This window comes from Stylophora pistillata, chromosome 9 (assembly GCF_964205215.1).
Source record: "Stylophora pistillata chromosome 9, jaStyPist1.2, whole genome shotgun sequence".
NCBI classification, from domain to species: Eukaryota; Metazoa; Cnidaria; class Anthozoa; order Scleractinia; family Pocilloporidae; genus Stylophora; species Stylophora pistillata.
Genome location: NC_142527.1, coordinates 3134983 through 3151929, shown reverse-complemented (window position 1 = coordinate 3151929; position 16947 = coordinate 3134983). Strand labels below are relative to the sequence as shown.

Below are 16947 nucleotides of genomic sequence, written 5' to 3'. Positions count from 1 at the left end.
TCAGTGGTTCGAGTCCCGTACAGGCCTGATTTTTTTCAGGTCTGATTTTCGCTATTGCTTAAATAGCGCTATCTACTGCGAGGATCGTGCATCATACGTATCTAATACCGCAGTTCAAAATATATGATCTTCATATATTCATTGTATCTCGTTATTAATTAACTCGCTCGCCTATAAATGTCACGGACGAATACCATTTCCAATTTTAGAAACCCTTTTGACGGAGACTAAATGTCAACCAGAAGGGAAAGCCCTTTTTGTTCATTCTTGTGTGCCATAGGCGTCTTCTCAAGGGCTTAGTAGTCATGATTATACTGATCCAGGAGCCCATCACCCTGGGCTCCTGACTGATCACATATTTCACCTACGATAAGTTTTGATTGTAGGATCGATGTTTTAAATCATATTTTTATAGTTGGTTTTCCACGATCATTTCCAACACCTGGGATACCTGTGGTTCCCGGCAGAAGCTACGAATTGCACAAGTATGACAGCAAACAAACAGCGGGAAAAGTGAACCAATCAGTGACGTTCAACGGCTTGGCAGAGGTTGTTGTATGTTGGCCTCTGAAGGTTGGCGCTTTTTTAGTTTTTGCTTATACTGTCTTTCTTTAGGTTGTTCAACTACAAACTATCTATTTAAAGACCTGTAACACTGTGAATAGTCGACAAATCCTTCAAACGAACTCTCCGAAATGTCGAAACGCAGAGACCCAAACAAGCCTCGAGGGAAAATGAGTGCCTACAATATTTTTGTCAAGGAAGAAACTGAGGCAATGAAGAAATCACAAAACGAAGCTGCAGGCGACAGTTTTGAGACAAATGAGGCTAAAATAGTTCGGCAAGCGTTTATCCCAGCCTGTGCAGAAAAGTGGAAGAAGTTAACGGAAGGGGAGAAGCAACGTTTCGTGGAGGCCGCAGAGAAGGACAAGATAAGGTATAACAACGAAATGGCTAACTACACACCACCGCCGAAATACGAAGGTAGTGAGAGGAAAACTCGAAAGCAAAAGAAGATAAAGGACCCAAATCAACCCAAGAAATGGATGTAAGTCTTAAACTTGAATAAGAGTTATTAATTTCTTGTCGAACCAACACAGGCTTTCGTTTCAGCTGTGTCTCTAAAGTAACTTAAATTTACTATACAGAGAAAATTAACTGTGGTCAAGTCTTAAACTTTTGGAACAAGTTTGTGGTAAAAACTCAGTTTGGAATTGTGCAGCGTTCTGCACTCTCTCGAGCTTGTTAAGTTCATCTGAGCTACGATATGATTTCTTGCATCAAATCGGATTTATGGCCAGATATTTATGCGCTATTGATGACTTAAGATAATTGAGAACATTCAAGCTCAACTAAAAGTGCCATTTTGGTTTAGATATGTGCGTGTAGTCCATTTTTTTAGATGACAGTTAACTGAAAGAAACTCATTTGTGCCCGTTTCTTTTGAAATAGTTTATTTTTAATCACATCTTCTCTCTTCGAAACCCATCTAAAGCCAAACCTAAATTAATTATGTTTTTAATCCTAGGTCTTCCTTTATGTTTTTCTGCCAAGAAAAACGCACTGCTATGAGAGAAGAAAATCCCGAAATGACACTTTCGGCGAAGATGCTGGGTGAAATGTGGGCTAAGATGGAGGAAAAAGAGAAGGAAAAGTTCGAAAAAATGGCAAGGGAGGATAGAGAGCGATATGAAGAGGAGATGAAAGTTTTTAGAAAGGGAGACTTTGTAGTTCCTAGTACAAGTCAGATGGCAATGGAAGCCGAGGAATAATTTGCAAGCAGCAGAGCTATTCGATGGAGGCCGAGTTATTTGTGTTTCATCAGTTGTTTATTCGTGATACTTTAGCGAAAACTGACAAATCGGTTTTAGAATTGTAAAAATTTAGATTGCTTCTGTTGTTTATAGAAGGAAATATTTTTAGTATTGGCGGTTATATTTACCTAAGCTGGCAGTATAATTGATATTTTTATGATGACTGCTTTGCGAGACAGATTAATAATATTACGACAATTTTACACATGGTTACATGCATGTTTTCCAAGCCATCCCAACTGTTTTTAGGAGGATAGAATTGCGTGTTTTTAACGTTCAAGAAACTAAATGAGATGGATGCGATAACAATGCAGTTGATTTTGGTCTTAAAATAAACAACCACGGAACGAGCAAAATTTGTTTGAAAGTATGTTATGACTTTCTCTGGGCAGACTCGAGAGGAACTATCCTTTAATTTGCTCTTCCAGAGAACACATTTCGCACAAGGACAGGCTAAATAATTAACTAATCGACTGTTAAGAATAAGTTTTTCTCTCGTGCAGAATACGTTGCGGCGTTTCCTACAGTAATCGAACTCTTTCTTCTTGTGCGCTGTCTACCAGAAAGAACTCCTCCAAAAAACGCTGGACCATTTTTACGTCCAAAAGATTCTTGTCCTTGCGATTTAAAACCATTATTCGTCTCCTCATAAATGCTAAATCATCGCATGTACTAATCTGGACCACAGTGTACTCCATCCATGCTCTACGACACAGCCGGACTACTTGATCTCACTTCGATTACACGCGTCTTTTTAGATTTCGTTCCGCAGTTAAATAGTCGTGACAAGACAAAATACCCTCTTCCATTCTCGGCCTTTCCCTCACCGGCATATTCCGAATTTTTGTTCGCAGGGCTCCGCGCACCTTCCAAATCACCAGGCTTGAGGACTTTCACTCCAGTTTTAGTACTGCAAGACATCTCGATGACAAGAATTCTTCGATGTCATCTACATAGTTTCTGACGCGCGCGCCTGCATGCACTCTCTGCCGTTACCACGCAAGCAAAACAAATCGTTTGTATTTATGACGTGGCGGAGGAGTTTATGACGTTTCAGTATTGTCTATCGCGTAGCTAAACGTTTAAATTAGATAAGGTAAATGATTAGTCGATGTTCTCGAAATGTTTAATGGCTGCGAGACTCATCTCTAAAGTCGATCGTCACTGGTCAGACTTAAAATACCTTTCAGGCTTAAAACTCCACAAGACCCTAAGCTCGCTGGAAGAGTGAGTTACATGTTATATTGAAGTACGCAGTATCAAGCATGGATTCAACTGAGCTAGGGTGATAACACTGATAAAAAAATCCTTTCCTGACAAAAGGCTTAAGTCCAATCTCTGATATAAAGGTTTAAAAACATAAATAAAATTGAATATACAATTTCGCTGTAAATGACGCCGTAGTAAAGTCTTCAAACTCATAACAAACAAAAGTTACAGATTCGAGGAAACAGAAGGCTCAACACTAAAATCAAGTGACCACTTCAACCTCAAATTCAAGTGTTATGGAAGCGATTAGCTTAAATAATCAGACCATAACACTTAATACGTCTCACTTGGATTTAGAGTAACGACAGGTTGTATTTTTATTACCTCATTACTTTGTTCTCAACGAAGAAGTGGTGATATGCATACTCGACCCCTCCCCCACAGCTGGCAACGCCCCTCGAAAGAGACAGGTCGGTGGGAGTCCATTCGTCAGTTACGACAGGAAGCCGGTTTATACAGACTATGTGTGATATTTATTTGTTTAGAAAAGGTCTAATAGCTATTTACATATACTGATTATGCTTAAAATCACTAAGATGTTTGCGATATTCTGTTTCCAGATTTCTTTTTCTTCTTTTTCTTTTTGCTGTTACTGATCTTTTCGCTGTCACTTTTCAACGCCCTACTCAAATCTAAGGTGTCCAGGGTACTTGTAGGCTGGGAGCTATAGAAGAAAAGAATAGTAGAATTCACAAAGAATTTTATAACTTTGCCTTTCCACAAACTTTTCCGTTTGACTCCAAACATACCTCTTCTGAACCACATCACTTCTTTCGGCAGTCAGTATCACAACGTCCTCCTCCTCGCTGTCATCACTTCCCCCGATGAAGTGAACGACTGCAACAAACACAAAACGAAGTCAGTAGCTCTAAAGATCGTTCAAAGTATATTCTGTGTGGGGCTTTGCTCGGTTCAAATTTCGCCTGGTTCCTTTTACGAGCTCGAACGCTATTTACATACGCTTGGAAGTGGCATATTTTCTCGCGTTTGGCAGCGGTTGCATGTCTCATTACGCTTCGTACTAGTTGCATGTTTTTCCGGTGTGTTTAGCACTGGTGACATATTTTCCAACACTTTGCACCGGTTGCCTCGCAGCTGGACCAGTGACAAACTTCCCCGTTCTTGGCACCACTAGTACTTGCATATCCTCCAGCGCTTAGTACTGCTTGCATGTTTTCTACGCGCTTGGAACCAGGAGTATATTTTCCCGCGCTTGCCAACGATTACATGATTTTCAGCCTGTGGCATTGGTCGTCTCACTCCTGCACTTGTGAGAAAGATACGTTACATTTCTATTTCGAGATCTGATTGGTTCACCGGGGTGAACCAATCAGATCTGGTCTTCGCAAAAGCCTTAGGAAAATCAGAAACTTGGACACGCTCGCTTTCGAAGTATAAAGTTCCACGTCTTTTCCCCTCACCTTTGCCGCCATTCTTCTGCTGTGATACTGGTGTCGGAGATTCATTATTTCTTTTCTCGCTAATTATTTCACTTTCTTCCATTTCTTCATCGGTTTCATCTAAAACAATCCAAGAATCGACTCCTCCTTCGCCAATTTGAGCAGTACCCGGTCCCTGTCAGAAGCAAACAATTCGAAAAAATGTAAACCAACCAACTAACAAACAAATTCGCAGATAAATAGGTGGGATATTTAAGCAGTGATACAGAGGAAAATTTTCACTTGAGGGTCGAAAATATTCCGGGATTACCCCGTCCTATTTCCCTCTGTGACTGGCTCAGAAAACTCGCCTCATCCTGGCAACCAATCAGATTCAAAAGTAAAAACTATCGCGGCTTGGTCACCTGCGTTTCCCGCGCTTTAAGCATTTTGCTAGTTTTTACTCTGCGTTCTCATTGGCGGCTCCTTGTGAGCTTTTCATATCATTTGATTTGCTCCTGTAATTACTTTGCGTTTGCTTTTACGACCGTCTATCGAAATGCGCTCTATAAAAAGGGGCGGCTTTTCGTTCATTGTTGTAAGATCAAATTGGGATTTGGAGCGCTGGAAATCATCACCAAAAGCTAATGAGACCGCAGAGGAAAAACGAGCGAACTGCTTATAAGGCGGAAAAACGCAGTCGCGTTTGGTTTTAGTTTGAACTCAATTGGTTAAAAAAGATGGTGAAAATTTCTGGACCGATGATCACATAACGAAGTAGAACAAAACCAATGAAATCCCAGATTGTTTTCGACAAACAATTGAGAATTGCGCATTTAAAAGATTACCTTTAACTGTGCTCCCCACGGACTGCAAGATTATTATTGTCAAGGAGTCTAGAGGCTCTTTTAGAAAGTTCTCTGTATTTTATACTTTTTCTTAATGAAACTAAGAAATACTAGAGATGTCTTAGACGAATCACACATTGGCAATTAAATCATTATTACTAAAAAAAAAAAAAGGTTACAACGACTACAAAGACCAAAAAATGGAATGAATTTATACAGCAAGAATAATTTACGAATGACTTATAATTTCCAAGGATACTTTTCTTCAATGGTTGTCGTCTCGTTATACTGTCTTTCTGTGAGGCAAATAGTAAAATAATGCATTACTTCTTAATCTCGTTCTCGTTCTCAAGTCCTCCCCGGTTAGCTCAATGGATAGAGCGCTGGACTGTTGTGCGGGAGGTCGAGGGTTCGAGTACCGGCCGGACCAACACTCGGGGTCTTAAAATAATTGAGAAGAATTTGCTACCTTTCTGTAACATCAAGAAATGGTTAGATATTCTAGTCTTCTCGGATAGGGACAAATAAATGGAGGTCCCGTCTCCTGCAGGGTTGGGATAGGAGAAGTTAATTTCCCACACACGAGATTACTGTGTGATGGATGTCCTTCCCTGGCGCGGGATGGGTGGGATAGGTGGGATGGGTGGGATAGGTGGGATGGGTGGGTGTTTTAGAGGGCCACTAGGGAGAATACTTTCAAAAGTAATTTGTGTCACCCTCTTAAAATAAAGATTATTATCATTACTATCCTAGGTCAAGCTTATTCTATTTTATTTTTCTCTTTCTACAGCTTAACTTCTGCCATCTACCTCATCCTCCCACGGGCTACTATGCATCCATATCTACTCGACAACAATTCTAGTTTATCCCTGTCCAATAGCAACCATGGTGCTTGTGATTTCTTTGCCTTTCTTTCAGTCTTACACTTTTTGTGTTTATTCTTCTAGGAAAAATAGGTTTGGTAGATTTGTGATTTTTTGTGGCAGAAGGAAAACCCCTCAATTTTTGAGCAGGGATAGGAAATGAGAGTTGAGCCAGCACCACAGTTGTGGCACACAAGCAGTCTTGTCACTACATTACACCTACTCCCCTATTGGGTAAGTCCCCAATTTTTACCTGTCACTTTTTCCACAGCCTCACTAATATCCACCTCAGACTCATCGGCTGACGTCACGGTAATAATAGATGGTGTCGTATCTGATTCCAATAATCCCGTTTTTCCAAGAGCTCTGGTTAAAAAACAAAAACAAAAACAAAAACAAAACAAAAAAATAACATACCGTAGTACAAAAACTTACACAAATCAGAACTTGGTCACTCAAACTTCCACCCTCAAAATTGTTACATGGGTTACCTTAGGTATTTTTATCTTGACTTCTTCTCAGCAGTTCTTTTCTGACTTTTTACCTTGTTAAGCATGGCTTTTGTCAGTAGTAATTGTGGTTTTGTTTTTAAAATACTCCATTGAAATATGCTCTTATTTAAGCAATAGATCACATTTTTGGGGGCTCTATAACGTGATAAAGCCATTTGGGACATTGGGAGAACACTCAGAAAGCTTATAAATCACTCACCTTTGGCTTGTGATTTATGAGCTTTCCTCGTAAGATCCCAGTCACTCTTAGAAGTGACAAGGTTTCACTGGGCACCAGTTTCTGACCGAACACTTAGCTCCAGAACTTATTCTAATATCACTACCATTAGCACACTTGCCTTTGCTTAGAATCCTCCTCCAATGCTTCTTGTATAAGAGCAACAATTTCAGTGACCTTTACTGATGCAATCCTGGAACATCTCAGGATCTAAAAAGGCATCATGTTCAAATCATATTCTATCATTCACAACGCAAAATTTTTAGTACAAAATTGTCCTGAATGTTTTGATCTCTCTTCTGAATCTTTCATTTGAGGTAACAAGTGAAAGTGATGAGTCAAAGTTAATGTTAAATTATACTATGACAATTATTTGAGATTTCAGATAAGAAATAAAAAATAGAAAAGGTAAAGAACAAGAAAGATGGCAAGTTTTGAGCTCAGTAAAGAAATAGAGTAAGATGTTCTTTGTCTTGTCGTGAGCATGGGACAAAGAACTAGGATCTCAGGTATTTCTGAGGATTACTACCAGAACCTTAAGATTTCTCTGGAGAAAAAAAATTCTTTAAAGCATTTTGAAAGAAATTGAAAGAATTTTTAGGACAATGACTTTGGGTGGGAATCCATGAAACCCTTCCTAAAATCCTTTGGCAGATCATACAATATTCTGAAAGATTTTGGAAAGAATGATACCAGCAGTGTTCTCCAGATCTTTTTTAGTAGCCAGTCAGATGGAAAAATTAACTTAGGTTAAGTTTACTTCAGATCTAGACAGGCACCTATCTAATTGAAAAAGGCATTGCTTCAGAAATGAGCAACTAGCAAAAACGCCTGCTGTCTGCACCTCTGGAGAATACTGATATCAGACAAAAGGCACCAGTTCAAAAAGGCAAAAAGGCACCTGTTCAGATTCTAACGAGACCCCACCGCCCATCACTGCACCACAGATTTCACGGTGAATATTCATTGCCATGATCATTCTCCCATTCATTACAACTTCCTCTTTATCTGTTGGATCTACAAGCAACAGTTGTCTAGGAAAAATAATTGAACAGTTAGTTGGAAAAATGTTTGTATAGTTTTTTTTTTCTTTTTAAATTTGCAGCATTATTTCAGAAATGCTGATTTCCTTAAAATAGCTATCATAGCGACACATGCTTCTGGAATTTTTTTTTTATTTAAAGGTTCATACCTTGTTTTGGAAGAATAAGAAGATGCTTCTCTGAAACTCGAAGCTGACAAAGTTGTGACCATTTAGTTAGAAGGCCACCCAAGGTATTTGTTTTGCTAGAGTCATACCATATGTCTGATAGTCTGAATGGTTATTTAACGCAGGTTTGCCTGAATGTTACTATCATATTGTCAAAGAAATGCTGCATATCATTATCACACACAGAAATGCTTGAAAACATGAAATATCAGCTTACCCTTCATCAAAAAAGCCAAATGTTATACAGACTGGCATGTGAAGGATACTTAGTGGGACTGGATCACGGTCCTCTGGGGAGTGCTGATGAAATGACACAAACAGAGTATGTCACTATCCCTATAAGGCCTGAGGTTGGCCACTTTTGTGGAGATATTTTACTTTAGATTAAAAAATAAAAGTTACACAGTACTCCCAAGGCCTATAAATACTCCATGTTTACTAAGTTTTCTACAGCATTATGCTACAAGACTATGGCAAGATAACCCCACACTAAATATTGCCATCATCATCCTCATTATCATCATCAGAATTAATAAACAATCATTCTAATTAATAATAATAATATTGATAAATCAAAATCATTATTATCATCAGTGCTAAGATTGATCTTTGTAATATAGCAGCCACCTTGAGTTTCTGCAGATAAAAAGATTTTTTCATGTATCGTAATTTCCGGCCATTTACCCACACGGCTGATTACCCACACTGGTCGATTACTGCATGCAGTGAAAATAAAGTGAACAGATTACCCGCACTGGTGGATAACCCGCACCTTAAAAGCAAAGGAAATTTTTTTTACAAAATGCTCTGCGAATTCGTGGCCACATTTTGTGCAAATGATCGTTCAGCACCATGTTGATTTGTTGATTTCTCAAAATAATTGATATCTCTGGTTCTACTGGGCCTGACAAGTCCCTTAAAACGGGAAAATTCTTTCCAGCGGAGGCTAGTGTTAACTGGAAATTTGTAACTGATGCGGTGGTTATCCTTGGTTTATTTTTGTCACCATCAAGGTTTTGTTTACAGGCATGCCAATAGTAATTTGTTAGTTGTGCAAATGATTGTGCGTGAAATAAACTCAAGTCGGCATCATGTTTTCGTGCCGCTTTGAGGCACTTTTAATACAATAAAATTCATCTGAGGTAGAAACGCAGGCAGGTGAGAATTTTTTTCAATTCAACTGCCAGTAGATTTCAAAATTGTCACATAACCCGCACCTCCCTATTACCCGCAGTGGCATGTGTTTAAGGCAAAATCAACAGATTACCCACGGGTAAACGGCCAGAAATTAAGGTACATCTAGCTTAGCAGTAACATCATATCCAGATAGAAGTCACTCTGGAGATTAAAAATGATGGCCAGGTGATACACTAGTCTATTATCAGCCTTATATCCTTTCAAATGCTCTTGTCGTGAGTATTGGCCATAAAAAAAAATTGTGACATGCCTCAATTTTACACTTACAATTGTGACATCTTCACCAATAACAGACACATCTGGTCGCCTAAAAAAATAGTATATATCTTTAGGTCTGGCCAAAGCTACATTTGGCTTTGTTAAAGACAGAGAGGGAGAAATATGTAGTATTTTCAGGTGATTTTTTGTTAATTTCTTTGGTTGAAACTAAAACAAATTTCAATTAATTCTTTGAGCATTGAAGACTGGTCAAGGCTTTGATTTCTGTGTACATGGCAAATGATTCTTTGCTTTAGAGGAAACTTTTTGCCAAGAATTAGCTAATAAATTAGTTTTTAATCATTTGTCTCTCTATTTGGAGCACTATCAATTGAAGAATCAAGCTATCATTTGAAAATCACTGAGAGTATTTTGAATACTTTACTGTTCAGTAACAGATCCAGACTTTGAGCTATGGGGGGGGGGGGGCAGTTTTTTTGTGTGTGTCAACTGGCGGCTTTTCTTCCTTCTGCATATATTTTTTTAACAAAAATAAGGGGGGGTTCTGGGCCCCCCAGGTCCCTCTCCTAGATCCACCAAGACTGTTATAATTCTTTTTCAGGTTACTATTGACATAAACAATAAAATAAATACTTTTCATCATAAGCACAATAAAAAAAAATCTTTCTTTAACAAAAAAAGTCAATTCATTTTAAAGTTTTTAAAAAAAACCATACCTAAAGTGAGCCAAGGCTGTAATAGTAGCAATACTTGCACAATCAGCTATGTTACCACCATTGTCCAATACATGCACATCAACTCTTATTGACCAAACCTACATCGCATAAAATATTTGCTGATATTCATCATGATAATTCCAAAATAAACGTAATCAGTGAGCTTTCATGACACAATTGAGTTCAATATTCATTTCTCTAGAACGCATGATTCATTGGGCGTGATTTTAAGTGACAGTAGACCCTAAATAAAAATACACAAGTAGTGTGGTGAGTGAACTCATCAAACATTATTCTTTCACCATTCACACCCTTACATCAGTATGCATATTCCCCATACTGTTCTCTATATATTTCTTTAGATGCTACCAAGGAGAATTTGTTTAACAATCAAGTGGCTTGTTCAGTTGGGGATCATTACCTTTATTCTGGTAACCTTAATGAGTGATTCAGGGGTGATGTTATGGGGAGAAATTAGATGTTAGTCATTCTAAGGAATCAAAGGGCTAAAAATAGAGAGGGTCTTTGTAAAACTGACAACAGAGAACGTTCCAGATAAAAATATAATTCAGTTTAATTTATTCAAACCTTTTCGCCAGCAACAATGCATAAAGACTCTACATCAATAGCTCGTGACTCTACGTAACACCTCTCCATAAATCGGTTAAGTTCAGTACCAAATTCTGTCATTCTAAAAAAAGGAAGTAAGCGGGGATAATTAGGGAAGATAATAAAAGTTAACTGTCTATCACACATTATGTACAATGTTAGTTAGTCTGTATTTGATTAAAATCAATTTGAATTTGTCCGTTGATAATTTTTATAACAATTGTGATAATCTTTCTGTGTGTTGTGTATTGCATTGATTTTGTAAAGAGAAATTACTTTATAACATAACCAAAGTAAAGCGCGCGCTCTGATTGGTCAATTTAGCGTCCCCCATTTGCCCATGGGTGTACGCTGCTGACGTGAGCAAATGCAAAGACTATTTTCCCGCGCGCGCTTGTTTTTTCTGGTCGCGTAAGATTTGTTAAATAAAAGGGAACTCTTTAGCTACAATGTATCAATGTTGTGTTATAAAACAAATGGTAAACACCACAGCGTACACTATTGAGTTATGGATGCACTTGGGAGGTTTACTAAGCACTCAAGAAGCTAGAGTCGCTCTCGGCTATCGCCTCGAGCGACTCTTACGCTTCTTTCGTGCTTAGCAACCTCCCGCGTGCATCCATAACTCAATAGTGTACGGTGTGGTGTTCACCATTTGTTAATTGTGATCATTCCTGGGGGTGAAATGATTAACTTACCTTCCTGACTCAAAAGCTGGTGATGCCATTGATGAAAGTTCCACACTGATAAATAGCTGGCCCTCTGTGGGTCTATTTGGCTTTGGTTGAACAACTTCACAAGAAACTTGAGCTAAAACCCTATCCAAAACAAATATAGCCGTGTTTCATTGTTGCTGTGACAATCAGAATTCAGAGAGCACTCTGATTTTGTTCTCACTTATAAATTACTTAATAAAAACTGTGTACTAACCATCACAAAGAAGTTGGTAAAATTGAAGAACAGCTCCCCAAAATATCTGGTGGCCGACTGTTCACGAACGAAACACAGAAAACACAACAAAAACACAACAGAAACACTACGAAAACATGGGCTCGTGCAATTTTGTGAGTCTTTGAAAAAATTTACTCATATTGCTAAATCTAAATAACTAAAGTCTTCCAATTTCAGTGCAATGAAATGCATCAGTCAGATACTACACATCAAGTTCACATAAATGAAGATCGATATGGCCAACAATGCCTCACACTCAAAATTTACCTCTTAGGTAATTGCAAAAGTTCAAACTTACCAAGATGACAGTCTATTTACTTGTTTCTGAATTTGTTTTCATTATGTCAGCCAACTGTCGGTGAACAGTTGGCCGACAGATATTTTGGGAGCTGTTCTTCAATTTTACCAAGAAGTTTAGCATACAAGAGCAAAACCTCACAACCACCAATGAACCCTTTACACCCTAATATCAGCATGCATATTCTCCATATTTTACTCAACACATTTCTTAAGGTGCTGACAAGGAGAATATGTTTAACAATCACGAGTTTCCTCAGTTAGTGATCATTTCCTTTATTCCCACGACAGCAATGTTTGATTCAGGGGTGGTACTGCAAGGAGAAATTAATTAATTGTCACCCTAAAGGGTCGATGTGATACCGCAATTTTCAGCCATTTACCTGCACAGACAATTACCTGCTCTGGCGGATTATTGCATACGGCGAAAAAAAACAAGCCAACAGTTTACCTGCACTGGTGGATAACCCCCACCTTAAGAGCAAAGAAAATTTGTACAAAAAGGCTCTAGAATTCATAACATTTCATACTTGACAGAATGCTAATTTGTGGCCTCATTTTGTGCGAGCAATCATTCAGCACCATGTTGATTTGTTGATTTCTCAAAAAAAAAAAATCGATATCTCCAGTTCTACTGGGCCTAACAAATCCCTTAAAATGGGAAAATTCTCTTCAACTCAAGCTAGTGTTAACTGGAAATTTGTTATTGATGCTCCAGATATCCTTGGATTATTTTTGTCACCATCAAGGTTTTGATTACACGCATGCCAATAAAAATTTGTTTGTCATACAACTAATTATGCATGAAATAAACTCGAGTCGGCATCATGTTTTAGTGCTGCTTTGTGGCACTCTTGACACAGTAAAATTCCTTTGAGAGGTGGAAATTAAAGCAGGTGGGTGAGAATTTTTTCAATTCAACTACTGGTAGATTTCACAATTGTCACATAATCCACACCTCCCAGGACGTATACAAAACATGGACCTGGGTCCATGGACCACCCCCATGGACCCGGTCCATGGACTACCCCTATAGACCCGGTCCATGGACCACCCCTAATTTTTTGAAAAGGAGATCGCCCCTGTTAATATGAAAATTTACTGGAGGTCAGGGTATGAAAAACACAGACTCGTATTTATCGCACCCCCATAAATGGGAAGACCATAAACTCATTTTGAGATACAGAAGATCAAGTGCATTTCTACCCCCAATATTTTAATTCCAACACTTCCAAATTGCAATTCAATCGGGAAGACACCCCTACCCCACTTATTATACTCTATCATGCATAAGTATAAGCCAATTTATCTTATAAGTGAAGTTTACCCTACGAACACAAATTTGTAATCAAGGTATATTGATGAAAAAGTTTAATGGATAGCTTGTAATTTTAATGAGAGCACAGAATCATTTAGTTTCCATATTAAACGAAGCGTAACCTTGGAAGGGGTAGGTTGCCAGATAACATAAACTCGCTCCAGCCCCTTCGCGCTCCCTCATCCAAGATGATAGCTGTCTTGAAATGATCCAAAGGTCAGGTGAGTATTAATTGCTCGTACCCACAAAGTACGCCTGTATTGCAAGCTATGTACAGTCGCAAGACTTTGTCGTGCTACCCCGCGTAAAAGGAAATCCTTTTACTTATTTATTTATTTATTTAGTGTAAAAAGTCAAACACGAGGAAGGGGAAAGTTGGTTGTTTTGTTATGGCTTGTACCTGCTATTGTGGATACGACAAAACTCAGTTCCAGTGAAGTGGTCCGTAGGGGTGGTCCATAGGGGTGGTCCATGGACCGGGTCCATTGGGGTGGTCCATGGACCCCAGTCCATGTTTTGTATATGTCCTGGGAGGTGTGGATTATGCGACAAAGGTTGTTGAAAAGGTGGATATTGTTATCCGCTAACAAATTGCTATTCACTGGATACTCCAGTGTGTTTTACTGAAAAAGGATTTACCCCTTGCATTTATATATTGAGTATAATTTCAGAGCTGAGCAAAGAGTCTCCAGCGATCTGATTGGTCAAGCGGTTCCTTATATGATGCAATATAAACCGCTCCACACAGTTTATATAAAATGTTAAAATAAAATGTTAATAAATGTTACTAAAATGTTATGATTTTAGAAATTTCTGTGTTGTTCAGCTCTGAAATTATACTAAAACAATTATTCGCCTCAGGTTCCGTGAATAATGTCAAATAATCCCCTCGACTTCGTCTTGGGGATTATTCAACGATATTCACCTCGCCTTTGGCGAATAATTGTTAAAGCAGGGCGCGACGAAAGTGCTGTCCAATAGCCCAGGGCTAGTGGAATGACTTGTCGGGCTAGCGTTTTCTTATCACAGCTTGCCCAATGGGCAAGCACCACCATTGGTTCCTCTGTTCTGATGATGATAAATTGAGCTTTTATACCAAAAATTGTATAGCAGAAAGCTCCTGAGGGAAAGGGACAACCTTATAAGGCCAAATTATCATAGCATGACAATGTCTTGCGCCGCATTTTAGTTGTGTGCGTAAATAACGTCATGAAGTTTTCAGTTTACCTAAGCGGCCGAAATATATTTTTGGAAATGACAATATTTGCTGACTGACAGCGTGCAGTGCGAGACAATCAGTCTAATTAAATTCCAGCCAAGTCACGGTTAAGTGGATTTTCTCGGAATTTTAGGTGCATTTCGTTGGTAAAATCCAAATCTGGATTCTTGTTTCTATTTTAAGGCTGCCAATTCATTATTAAAACAAAAAAGGCCCACTTTGTGTAAAATTAAAAAACAAGAAAAAACTCGCTTGGAGAAAAGCTAGCAGACTTGGCGCTGTTATCGAGTTGCGTGTTTGTATTTATTTTTTATTGGATGCTAACAGCGCCAGGTCTGGAAGAGTTTGTCAGCTTGATGAGCTTTGAAGAGAATTTACTCCATTGAATGTCAACAAACTTCAGATTACAGTGGTAGTTTAATTGAATGATCGCAACATTCATGACATTCACAAAAATAAATGTGTTGTGATTTCCATAAATTTATAGTATTTTTCACCGTCGATGGGGTAAAATATAAACATTGAAGGAACGAACCCATTCAAGTGCAGAGGTCATTTTTCCTTTATTATTTCGCCCATGTTTGAATGAAATTTTACTCTGAAGCAGTCATTTGCAAACACAAGATTAGATCACATGACTGTATTTGGAATTCTCGTCCACAAAATATTGATGCAAGTTGTAACTGCAACTTCTGGTGGTCAGGTGTAAAAACTGGTTGTTTCTGTTACATTGTTTAATTTGAGGTTGAAGTTAAAACGAAAATCACATTCAAGAATCAAAATATACGAAGAATTGGTTTATATCTATGCTTGGCGCATCATTACTTGTATTTTGCATAATTAAATAAATCTAATTATTCTTTATAAACAATTTAATTTTGGGCTGGCTCCTCAGACCTTTGGGCTAGTAATCTCAAGTAACAGCTTGCCTGAAGGGCAACCTTATCTTTTCATTTTCGTCGCACCCTGTTAAAGATAGCATTTTCTACTCTTTGAACAACTTGGCCCAGGTCTACTCATTTAGCTAGGTCCACTTTTCACTGTAACGTAGTGCATCCATTTAAAAAGCATAAGTCATCCTTATAACATACCAATATAATTGGCTATCACCAGGGCAATATATTAACTAATAACTATTTTCCCCAGCCATTGAAATTGTCCACACAATTCCAGATGAAATTGCATTCCATGCTGTTCCATTATCCACCTCCCAGTTAGCTCAGTGGATAGAGCGCTGGACTGATGTGCGGGAGGTCGAGGGTTCGAGCCCCGGCCGGACCAACTTTCAAGGTCTTAAAATAATTGAGAAGAATATGCTGCCTTTCTATAACATCAAGAAATGGTTTAGATATTCTAGTCTTCTCGGATAGGGACGAATAAATGGAGGTCCCGTCTCCTGCAGGGTTAGGGGTAGGAGACGTTCATTTCCCACGCATGAGATTACTGTGTGATGGATGTCCTCCCCTGGGGTGAGATGGGTGGGTTGTTGTCTTGCATTTTATACATGAGCCTCTGGCTTGGGCAATATGGTTAACCATGCCCCATGTAAAGACATTAAACTTTGATTACTATCACTATCTACCACTGCAATGTGTATAATCAAAAGTTCAACTTGCAAACCAATTTTTAGAATGGGATGGCCTTACAAGTATCCAGAATGAGTTGTTTCCCTACCTTGTTCCACCCAGTTGAACCTCACAATGTCCTCTGTCTACACCAAAAGAAATTCTGAGTTTCCTATAGTCGTAAGTCTCGCGTCCATCTAGACGCTGTTTTTGAATAAAAAACACCAATAAAAAACAAAGCTGTAATCCCAGAGGTAATCTGTTGTTTTGCCTCTGCTTTCTTTTATCGAAGAATTTCATGCATAATGAAGTATGGGGTTATACGGAAATCTTGCCCAAAAGAACTTCAGCAATCACATATTATCGAAAATAAAAAACACCAATAAAAAACAAAGCTGTAATCCCAGAGGTAATCTGTTGTTTTGCCTCTGCTTTCTTTTATCGAAGAATTTCATGCATAATGAAGTATGGGGTTATACGGAAATCTTGCCCAAAAGAACTTCAGCAATCACATATTATCGAAAATAAAGGGAAATGAAAGCAAAAATTAGTAATCTGGTGCAGTCAACCTTTCCAGATCTGATTCCCTTGAGGAGAAAATTTCTTTCGCACGTAGAAAATGGCACGCTGGACGCTTTCATGGCGATAGGGGTTGTTTTCAGTCAGGCGTTCCAAACTGAAAAGTGAAACTTGTCAGTTACCTGGCACTAATTTGATAGCCGCTGATTATTTATAACTGCGGAC

At 38.6% G+C, this 16947-nt stretch overlaps 2 protein-coding genes across 2 annotated transcripts; one reads left to right on the top strand and one right to left on the bottom strand.

Annotated features, from left to right (window-relative positions):
• The first annotated feature begins 534 nt into the window (after positions 1-534).
• Positions 535-2170, top strand: LOC111344621 (high mobility group protein DSP1). Its single transcript, XM_022951863.2, has 2 exons — positions 535-1048; positions 1529-2170. Exons 1-2 carry the CDS (start codon positions 696-698, stop codon positions 1770-1772), a joined length of 597 nt encoding a protein of 198 aa, XP_022807598.2. The 5' UTR covers positions 535-695; the 3' UTR covers positions 1773-2170.
• Positions 2171-3533: 1363 nt separating this feature from the next.
• Positions 3534-16889, bottom strand: LOC111344614 (exosome complex component RRP45). Its single transcript, XM_088732340.1, has 15 exons — positions 16773-16889; positions 16313-16407; positions 11552-11671; positions 10833-10935; positions 10245-10342; positions 9577-9616; positions 8330-8412; positions 7804-7936; positions 7024-7112; positions 6427-6539; positions 5570-5606; positions 5311-5332; positions 4505-4658; positions 3833-3920; positions 3534-3747 (listed from the first exon to the last, which is right to left on the bottom strand). Exons 1-15 carry the CDS (start codon positions 16842-16844, stop codon positions 3615-3617), a joined length of 1380 nt encoding a protein of 459 aa, XP_088588466.1. The 5' UTR covers positions 16845-16889; the 3' UTR covers positions 3534-3614.
• Between the last annotated feature and the right edge of the window lie 58 nt (positions 16890-16947).

Bases quoted from the DNA above. Each gene is read 5' to 3' on its own strand.
- LOC111344621 (XM_022951863.2), top strand. From the start codon at position 696: ATGTCGAAACGCAGAGACCCAAACAAGCCTCGAGGGAAAATGAGTGCC. The intron at 1,049-1,528 runs GTAAGTCTTAAA...TTTTAATCCTAG, and splicing joins AATCAACCCAAGAAATGGAT to GTCTTCCTTTATGTTTTTCT.
- LOC111344614 (XM_088732340.1), bottom strand. From the start codon at position 16,844: ATGAAAGCGTCCAGCGTGCCATTTTCTACGTGCGAAAGAAATTTTCTC. The intron at 9,617-10,244 runs GTATGGTTTTTT...CTATTTTTTTAG, and splicing joins ACAGCCTTGGCTCACTTTAG to GCGACCAGATGTGTCTGTTA. The intron at 4,659-5,310 runs GTAATCTTTTAA...TGCTTCTGACAG, and splicing joins CGTGGGGAGCACAGTTAAAG to GGACCGGGTACTGCTCAAAT.